At 36.6% G+C, this 10,559-nt stretch overlaps 1 protein-coding gene across 1 annotated transcript; it reads right to left on the reverse strand.

Moving 5' to 3' along the window:
- Positions 1 to 7,221: 7,221 nt before the first annotated feature.
- LOC104586879 (uncharacterized) lies at positions 7,222 to 9,193 on the reverse strand. Its single transcript, XM_010244254.3, has one exon. It carries the CDS (start codon positions 8,763 to 8,765, stop codon positions 7,893 to 7,895), a length of 873 nt encoding a protein of 290 aa, XP_010242556.1. The 5' UTR covers positions 8,766 to 9,193; the 3' UTR covers positions 7,222 to 7,892.
- Positions 9,194 to 10,559: the final 1,366 nt, after the last annotated feature.

Consider the following 10,559-nt stretch of genomic DNA (forward strand, 5'->3'; position numbering starts at 1 on the left):
TTTCAAGAAAGAGATTGGAAGGGTTTGGGCTAACAATTCATTTGAAGAGAAAATTTAGAAAATAAACATTTCGGTCAAAAGTACCTATATGGGTATTTTAGACATTTTCATGCCTATTTTTAGAAGGTTCTATAAAGGGGGTCTACTTGCAACAATGTCAAAAAGTATAGGAGAGGTGATTGCAATTATCAAATTTTGGGAGGTTTCATCAACAATCAGAAACTTAGGGGAGATTTCAGCAATTTACCCAACAAATTAACTGTTGATGTCAAGTCTCACAACAAGGTCTAGGGGTGGCAAATGGGTGGGTTGGGTTGGGTTGGATAAGGGTTGATTACCAACTAGAAGTGTAAATCGGGCCATGCCGCCCACGGCCCAGCCCGACACAGGACGACGAAACGCGAGCTGTGCCAAGCCCGACACGATGGTTCGGGCCATGTTGGGCCTGGGGATCCAAGTCTACGGGCTGGCACGACATGGCACAATACCTACAGCCCACGTGCTAGCATGGCCAGCCCGCGACACGAACCGCATCATAGGCCGACACAGCACGACTCGCCCCGATGAACTAGTTGTTGGGGGTTTTTTTTACAACAGCTAGTTTCAGCTTTTTGGGGGGGGGTTACAAAAATACCCCCCAACAACTATGAACTATATAGGGGTATTTATGTATTTTGGTTTTGGGGGGAAAGAATGACACAAATGCCCCCCAATAGGTAGTTTGGGGGGGCATTTTGGGTAAAGTGATAAATAACTTTACAATGACCAAAATACCCCTCCCAACAACAAAAAAATGGCTAGCTTTTAGGGTATTTTGGGAAATTGAATTATTTTCAATTCCTATAAATAGCCCTATCTTCCACCATTCTCACCACACCAATTCAACAATTCTCTTAATCTCTTCTCTAGTTCTCATACTCTCTTAAGTCTCAATCTATCAATCTCTCATACATTTTCTAAATCTCTAATTCTCAACTTTATTGAAGTTTCAACAAGAAGAATGTTTGCCCAATAACTAAAGTATTTCAAATTATCAATTTGGGAGGCTTGGACTCTTGGAGTTGAAAGGCTTCAACCGTTGAAAATCTAGGTAAGTGCAATTAAATTATTTTTTATTTTTTTAGAAATAAAAAAAATGGTCAGTTCCTCCTAAAACCAATTCCCCAACATGTTCAATGTCAACGATATTCAGTTGCAGCATAGTAGTATTAGTACATATATGGATGCTATTGATATTGATGGAACTTCCGCTCCTAGTACTGATACTAGGGGAAAGAAAAAGAAGGCCACTAAGTTGATTAGCTCGGTTTGAAAAATATTTAAAGTAGAAAAGGTTCAAAGGAAAGGAAAAAGAACTTTTGCCAAAAGCGTAGAAAAGACTTTAGCTATTGTTATCTAAAGATACTAAATTTGAAAAATGGTTACGTAGTTTTGTAAATCCACACTTCAAAAAAGTTTCTAGGAATACTATTAGATCATATGCTTTAAAAATTTTTTATTCATATAAACAAAATTTAATTTATATGTTATCAAATCTTAATTCTAAAGTTGCAATTACTTCTGATATTTGGACTTCTAAATTTAACATAAGTTATATTTGTGTTATCTGTCATTTTATTGATGAAAATTGGCTTTTAAATAAAAGAATTTTAAGTTTTACTAGGTTTGAATGGCCATATACTAGCCCAGCTATTGCTGCATGTATTTTAAATACTTTATATGTTTATAGAATTGACAATAAATTATTTTCTATTCGTTTTGATAATGCTATTAATAATGATTCAACAATAAATATTTTAAAATCTCAATTAAAACCATGTTTAAATGGTAAATTATTTCATATCAGATGTGCATGTCACGACTTAAATTTTTGTATTCAGGATGCTTTAAATATTATTTCTACTTATATTTTTTAAATTAAAAATTGTATTATATATATTAAAAATTCTGAAGCAAGAAAATAAGAATTTAAATATTTATGTCAAAATTATGGTTTAAAATATAAACATTTTATATTAGATGTTAAACATAGATGGAATTTTACCTATGCTATGTTAGAAAGTTGTATTTCTCACAAACAAATTCTTAGTGATTTTTATAATGCAAAAATGTCTAATATTATATTTGAGGATGACTAGGAAATGATAATTTGTATAAAAGATTTTTAAAAACGTTTTTATGATGCACTAATGAATTATCAAGTATTTATTATCCAACTAGTTGTAATATAGCTTATCAATTAATGATGATTAGTGATGTTTTGCAAAATATAAAAAGAATCCACAATTTGAAAGTATTGTTTAAATAATAGAAAATAAATTTAAAAAATATTGGGAGAACATTTCTCCTCTTTATTGCTTAGCTACAATATTAGATCCTATGATTAGGAAAGATGGTTTAGATATTTTATTTGAAACATATTGTGAAAATATGAATATTGAAATTGGAAATAAAAAAGAAGAAATTAATAGTTTATTATTTGAAATGTATAGTTTATATGAATCTGAAGTGACAAGGAATAATAAAAATTCTACAACTTGTATAGCTGCATATTCTGCTTTTGAACTTGAGTCCACTACCTCGACAACAAGTTCATTTACTGAACTTAATTTTTATTTACAAGCAAATTTTTCTACTTTAGGTGATTCTTCCTTCACCTCGGAGGGAACATATAATTTTGATATTTTAGCCTGGTGGAGTGAACATGCAAAAAATTATCCAATTCTCGCCGCCATGGCACGTGATTTACTAACCCCTCTAGTGTCTACAATTTCATCAGAGCCTTGTTTTAGTGCAGGTACCATGTGTTGGATCACAAGAGAAATTGTATGAATGATGAAAATCTAGAGATGTGCATATACTTTAAAGACTGACTGAATGTTGAAGATAAATTACAAGACAAAGGAGGGCATGCCACTACACCTGAAGCAGATGATCAAAGTCAAGAACAATAGGAGAAAATGATGAAGTCAATATTTTTTTTTGTAAACTCAATAGTTGTATAGCATTTTTTCAAATTATTGTAAATTTTGTTTTAATTTTATTTAATTTATTTGATATTTTTCAATAACATAATTTTTTATTTTCAATTTATAACTATATTGTATTTTTTATATTTTATTAATGTGTTCCATTTTCCAATTTTCATATTTCATTCATCCAACCATTGTATGCTTTGTATCATTCAAAATTAAATGAAATAAAATTCTTACTTTTCTTCTAATTTGTTATTCACTTTGAGTCTTTATCTCTTTGACTTCTTATTTGGTTAAGTTTTTTTTTCATTTCTTTGTTAGATTTCTTATTTTTTCAAATAGTTCCCAAAGGAAAGTTAAATATTTTAGTTTTACTTAGCAAAGAAATAAAAATAATAATAAAAAATGTCAAAAAAAAACCAGTCTAGACCAGTTCAACCCACGCCCAAGGCCCAACTTGTGGCTCAGTTCGGCATGACCTATAGCCTGCCTAGCCCATGCCAGCGGCATGGCATGACACTATATGGGCCTGCACGGGATTGGGCCATGGGCCGTGTTGGGCCGACCCCCCAAATTATCCTTGGGGAGGGCGACACAACCTGTTTTACACCTGTAATACCAACCCACCCATATTGACCCACCAACCTACCATGACCCATCATTAATCATTGTTAAAGGGTCATAACCCACCTTAACCCTAACCCACCCATATTGACCCTTAACCACCCTCACCCATACTGATCCATCTACCCTCACCTATAAATACAAAAATGGGTCGGGAGAACTGGTATACCCGAAATAATAATTTTTAGGAGGAACATCTCTCTCAAGATTGGCATGTGGAAGAAATGGGCCCAATTGACCCATATACCGAAAATAACAAATTTTTGAGAGAAACATCTCTCAAGACTGTCACGTGGAAGAAATGGGTTGGGGCAACTTGTATACCCGAAAATAGCAATTTTTGAGAGAATAATCTCTCTTAAGGATGCTACGTGAAAGAACCGGGCTGGGTTGACACGTATACCCGAAAAAGAAAAAAAACATTTTGAGAAAATCATCTCTCTTAAGACTGCCACGTGATAGAAACGGGTTGGGTTGACCTGTATATCCGGAAAAACATTTTTGAGAGAATCATCTCTCAAGACTACCATGTGACAAAAACGGGTGAGGTCAACCCGTATACCCAAAAATGAAAAAATTGTAGATAAATACAAAAAATAGCAGAAAAAATACCAAAAAATGTAGAAATTTTAAAAAAATACCAGAAAATTGCAAAAAATGCAGAACTTTTGCAGAAAAAATGCAAAAAAAAACTAGAAAATTGAAGGAAATGCATGAAAACACCAAAAAAATATAGAAATTATGTAGAAAAGAACCAAAAATTGTAGAAAATGTAGACAAAATCCAGAATTTTTCAAAAAAGTGTAGAAAAATACAAAACAATTGCAAAAAAAAAAGCAAAAAATACCAAAAAATTACAAAAATGCAGAAAATTGTAGAAAATGCAAAAAATGCATATCTTTTATAAAAGTGCTTCCGTAAAAGTGTTTTCATAAAAGTACTTTCATAAAAGTGCTTTTATGCTTTCATAAAAGTACTTTTATAAAAGTGTTTTTGTGTAAAAGTACTTTTGTAAAAATGCTTTCATAAAAGTACTTTTACAAAAGTGCTTTTATGCTTTCATAAAAGTGTTTTTGTAAAAGTAATTTTGTAAAAATGCTTTCATAAAAGTACTTTTACAAAAGTGCTTTTATGCTTTTCATAAGTGTTTTCGTAAAAATACTTTCATAAAGTGCTTTCGTGTAAAAGCACTTTTATAAAAATAGTTTCGTAAAAGTACTTTTGTAAGTGTTTTCGTAAAAGTACTTTTTGTAAAATTGTTTTATAAAATTGCTTTTGTAAAAGTGTTTCCGTGTAAAATTGCATTTGAACACGAAAGTTAATCAAATCTATTTTATTTCATTTTTTATCAGAAAATGAAATGTGGCATGGTGGTTTAGAATTGTAATAGATATGTATGCACAAAGAAACTTAGGTTTGAATTATTTCAACTATTGTATTTTTGAGATTTGGCGAGTATAGAATCAACCCATCCTGACCCTAATGGATACCCTCGACCCAACGCACTTTGATCCTTTTCCACTAACCCTAATGGGTTAATCGACCCATATTGACCCGCCAATAGAATGGGCGGGTATGGATGGGTTCCAAGGTGGGTGGGTTGGGTGGGTCAAATGGGTTGAGGTCAAAATTGCTAGTCCTAAAGGTCAAGCTTGAAATCACAAGAAGATGATAGTGGCTTTGAGGTAGATCCTGGTGGTGGAGTCTCTGACACAATCAAGTCAGTAAAGAAGTAAGGGCAAGTTGAGGTGCAAGGCATGCCAAGGTGAGTAAAAGTAATGAGAGAGAGAGAGAGAGAGAGAGAGTTTATTTATAGAAATGGTGTTTTAATGTAAACAAAAGAAGGAATGACTTTTTTAAGAAAATTATTGAAGCTGTTAACTTTTTTCCATTTTTAAGAAAATTAATGTTATTTTTTTTCTATTTGTTTTTTTTTACTTATTCATCTCCATCATTTAGACTTCAATGCCAAAGGCCCATTTTGGTTAGGCAAGAAACGGACCAAAATGGAGAGAAGAGAGATAGAAAGAAATAGAAGTTATGTGGGACCTAGTGTAATGAGAGAGAGAGAAAGAGAGAAAGAGAGAGAGAGAGGGTTTGTGTGGGATCTGGTGGGGTGCAATGTCATAGGAGAGAGAGATATTATTTATAGAAATGGTATTTTAATGTAAACAAAAGAAGTAATGATTTTTTTTAAGAAAATTATTGAAGCTGTTATTTTTTTTTTTTAAGAAAATTAATATTCGTTTTTTCTATTTATTTTAATTATTGAACTCATCATTTAGACTTCAATGCCAAAGACCCGTTTTGGTTAGGCGAGACATGGACCAAAATGGAGGGGGGAAGAAAGATAGAAAGAGAGATGTGTTATGTGAGACCCAGTGTGATGAGAGGGTTTGTGTGAGACTCAATGGCACAATTGGGTTGGAGAGAGAGGGAATTGTGTGGGATTCGATAAGGCACAATGTCATATGAGAGAGAGAGAGGTTGTGTGGATTTTATTTTTAAAAGTATTTAATATTTTTATTTTCTTTTTCTAACAAAATTTATTAAATAAACAACTCAAGTAATTAATAATATTATTATTGTTTTATAATATTGTGATCCCTAGCTAAATAAAAGTATTTATTTAAGGATTCTTTGTCTTTTAATTAGCCCCTACAGCCGGGGGTTGAATATTAACCTTTATCCAGAAATTATTATTATTATTATTATTATTATTATTATTATGTGAAAGTTATTTGAAGAGGCTGGTAATATGGACCAAGGTGTAAGGAGGTGGGGTTGGCATTTGGCAAGCCGAACGCAACGCGGGATGGATAATGCTTCTACACCGAGCATGAAGACCACCAGTGCCTCATCATCTATACATCAATGACGCAAGTTATTATTGAACACCACCAAATGATTCATCAAACCAACGTCACTGTTCACTGATAGGTATGGCAAAGCACACTTACAATTTTTTGCTACTCACTCATTTTTATTTATGTTCAATGCAATATCCGATATTCATATTTTCAAATTTCATTCATAAGAATTAATAAGAAAAAAAAAAGGAAGATCAATTCCAGGTCTACACAAAGTCTGTTCCATAAAGGTTCTTTACTTCAATTATAACTTGTTGCTTTCCAGTTTCATGAGGAAAGTCTCTCTCCCAAACAATTTTTGCTTTCTCTGTTTTCTCTATTGGTCCAGACTCAACCACCGCATCCCAGCTCATAAATCACAACTCAGTCACCATTCACAAGTCACAGCCAACCAGTCAGCCACCATGCTCCAGCTTGGAGGTGTAAAACGGGCTGTGGCATGGGCTGTCTTGAGCCATGCTACTCTCCATAGGGATCATTTGGGGGGGTCGGCCTGGCATGGCTCATGGCCTGAGCCCATGTGGGCCCGTGCCGTACTGTGTAGTGTTATGGGCTTAGGTTGGGCAGGCTGTAAGTCATGTCGTAGGCCGAATTGGGTTAGATTGGTTTTTTCTATTTTTTTTTATTTTTTTGTTAAATAAAACTAAAATATTTAACTTTCCTTTGAGAACTATTTACAAAAATAAGAAATCTACCAAAGAAACAAAAAAAAAAAAATACTTAATCAAATAAGAAGTCAAAGAAACAAAAACTCAAAATGAATAATGAATTAGAAAAAAATAAGAATTTTATTTCATTTAAATTTAAATGAATAAATACAATATAAAAATTAGAAATTTCAATAAATTAATAAAATATTAAAAAATACAATATAGCTGTTTATAACTAGTTCATCAAGCGGGCCGAGCGCAACCTGCCCGTTATAGACTGTGCCGGTATGTGGGCCACAGGCGATATGGTCATGCCGTGCAGTGCCGGCCCGGAGACCTGAAACCCCAGGCCAAGCACGGTCTGGACCATCAAGCCAGGCCTGGCACGACCCGCGTGCTGTCGTGCCGGGCCGCGGACGGCGCAGCCCAAAATTTGGTCGATGAATGCCTTTAAAAACTGTTTGGTGTCGCAACTTCTTCTTTCTTGGGCTACTGCTGTCTGTTGTTTCCGCGCTCTGGATTGATGTTTATGGGGATGCAGCCACCCACCATTTCAAGTCGGATTCGAATTCCACCACCGTTTGCCGCCAGATGGAGACCATATTCTCGAGCCCTGGTAATTTTAGCCTGATCCTTTCTTCTGTATTTGCTGGTTTGTCGGCTAAATTTAGCAAAGAGAGGAGATTGTTCATTGTGGTCTAGTGAAAAGATGATGACGTTGTTTCTTTACCCCTCTTGTCCTCCAAAATACGTGCAGACACTTCACCTGGTCGTCACGCAATGGTGGCTCCGAGGGGCAGGTGTTGCTCCACCTGGTGGTGGTGGTGTCGGTGTCGGTGTCGGTGATAGTTGATTTCTTTGTTACATCTTCGAAAACCTTCTCCACTCCCAACCGGAAATTGCCATTGCCCAATACAACTCTTCTCCCCATCTTTTGTTCCTTCTTCTTCTTCTTCTTTAATCTCCTCTTCATCTTCGTCGTCCTTCACTTCTTCATCCTCCGCTTCTCCCTTTTCCTCCTCCTCCTCTTCGTTCTGTTCTTCCACCATCTCCTCCTCTTGATCGATGGGTTCCGGTTTGATAAACTGCAACCTCAACCGACCATCTTGACGGGAAGCCACGAGAATCTCTGGACGGTTGATCTTAACCTCAGTGAGCTCCAATCTTCCGTCCTTCCTCACCGGCTTGAGGTAGAAAGTAGGTTGGCCGTTCATGCTCAAGGAAGTCAAAGGTGGTGGGTATTTCATACTCTTGCTCCTAAACTTCTCCGCCGTATTCCTCCACCGTGGTGCCGGCGATCTAGCAACAAACCTAGAGGGCTCCTGGATATGCATATCGTAATCGTTAACTCTCTCATCCAAGCTCTCGAACCCCAAACTCTCCGTGCACGACGTCAACCTATCCAGACCACCATTGACGGCATCATTATGAAGAAACCCAATCTCTTCCGACTGTTTATTGTCATGGGCAACGGTGGTGGTGGGCGTGGGATTAAGGGGCTTTCCCATATCACCAGCTAGGAGGCAAAGGCTGCCGGTGGGTAAGGAGATACTCCGGCGGAGGGTGGGGGGTTCTCTCCTCCACGGTTCGTCATTGGAGCTGGACAAGCTTAGAAAAGAGTGGACGGTCTTCTTACAGAAATCCATAATTTCCTGTTTTTTCTTTTCTTTTCTTTTTCTAATGAGAAAATAAGTAGAAAATTATAAACAAAAATTGAATTAGAGAGGGAATTGAATGGGATGAATATATAGAGAGAAGTGAGGAGGGCGTGAATGATATCAGCATACCAAAGATAGGGGGAGAGAACCAGATTACCAGACCCAGTGCAAACTGATTTGGATTTGGAACTGGAACTACTAACAAACAGAGAAAAACAGAATGGTGTGGGAGCTGCCAGCAATGACACCTCTGCCTTTGATTTTTTTTTAGAACATTCAATGCTAACCGCTGGATGTAGATCAGGATGAGGTAGTGGTAAGTAGCTGTCCTAAATCCATAATTAGCTACAACTAATGAAACCCTTCACTCGGACTCGGTGGTGTGTGTCCCGAGCCAGCCAGCCCCCTTAAAAATAAAGAAATGATGGTAATAAGACTTTATGAATGGTAAAGAGGGCGAGGGCGGGCGGGGCCGGGTTTAGAATGCCCCGTCTCCGATCCTGAATTTAAACCCTGAACCTCCTCATTAGGGCTATAAATTTCAACCCCTTTTCCTTTTCTAACGGGAGTACGGGGGATGGGGATTCTCAAATTTCTTTCTTCCCATTTTGGTCATTAACATTTATATATTTATAAATTTATTTATTTTTAATTTTTGAAATCCACTTAAAACTGTTTTATATTTATAATATAATATAATTGGGGCAGGTCTGGAGCTGGAGTTAAAGTGGGGTGGACAAATACCATCTCCTCTCCTCCTTAGTCCTTCCAATTTTAAATTTCCTCAAAACCCACTTCAAACTTGACAAATGGTAAAAGTAAATGGAGTTCACATCTGTGCCCCACAACGTTCCACAGAAAACACATTCCCGCCGTGTATTAAAAATATTATTATCTGTGGGACGTTGTGCGGCACCCCCTGTGAGGCGCAGATGTGAATTCAAAAAAACCTATTACGCCGGAGTAGAATGGGAGCGGAATGGATCAAATAGAACTGCCGGCAGATGTGGCATGTTGTCTATCGATTTATAGGAATCATAAATCCATCTCTATCACATAGTGAAGAGGGGTTTGAAGGATAGTTGTAGTTTTTGTAGCTGCAATTTGTTCAAATTTTGAAGCGGCTTAGCTTGTCCTATTCGGTGGGCGCTTTCTATTTTCTTCCCTTGAATTCGGCACAAGTGGGCGATGGATGGGTGTATGGAACTGGATATTCCCTTATTTCTACGCAAGCCTACGCGGACACGGATACTTTAGAACCACAAGGACCAACACGTTAAACAAAGTTACAAAACCATTGTCTAATACCATTTCTCTAGCTCTCTCTATTTGCAATAAATAGAACCTAGTTATACACTTGGCAAACGTCAACCCGACCCGGCCCAACTAAAAACGGGCCATAGTCCATACAAACTAGATGGTGACTGACCCGACCCTAAAAGAATTTGGGTTGGGTTTGATCATGTCATGGGTCACTCTCGGGTCACCTATTTTCCATTCAATATTTTCAGGCCGGTATTGACCTAGGCGATCATTGAAACTGGATAGTTAAACCCATATTTTTGGTAAAAAGTTGTTGGATTGTTAAAAAAACCAGTTGACTCCGGCGATGGAACCATTGACCCGTCTGACCCATGAGTCAATTCTAACGAATATTTAAGGTTAGAGTCTAATATCTGCTGTCACAACCCAATACCTGACTCGATTTGAATGACCCGGAAAGCCTTAACCTGATCCGATTTGGACTCGACCCGAGTCTCGATTGATTTACGGGCTAAAAGT

The sequence above is a fragment of the Nelumbo nucifera genome, chromosome 3, assembly GCF_055504915.1.
Source record: "Nelumbo nucifera cultivar China Antique chromosome 3, China Antique-T2T, whole genome shotgun sequence".
In the NCBI taxonomy this organism is placed as follows: domain Eukaryota; kingdom Viridiplantae; phylum Streptophyta; class Magnoliopsida; order Proteales; family Nelumbonaceae; genus Nelumbo; species Nelumbo nucifera.

Bases quoted from the DNA above. Each gene is read 5' to 3' on its own strand.
- LOC104586879 (XM_010244254.3), bottom strand. From the start codon at position 8,765: ATGGATTTCTGTAAGAAGACCGTCCACTCTTTTCTAAGCTTGTCCAGC.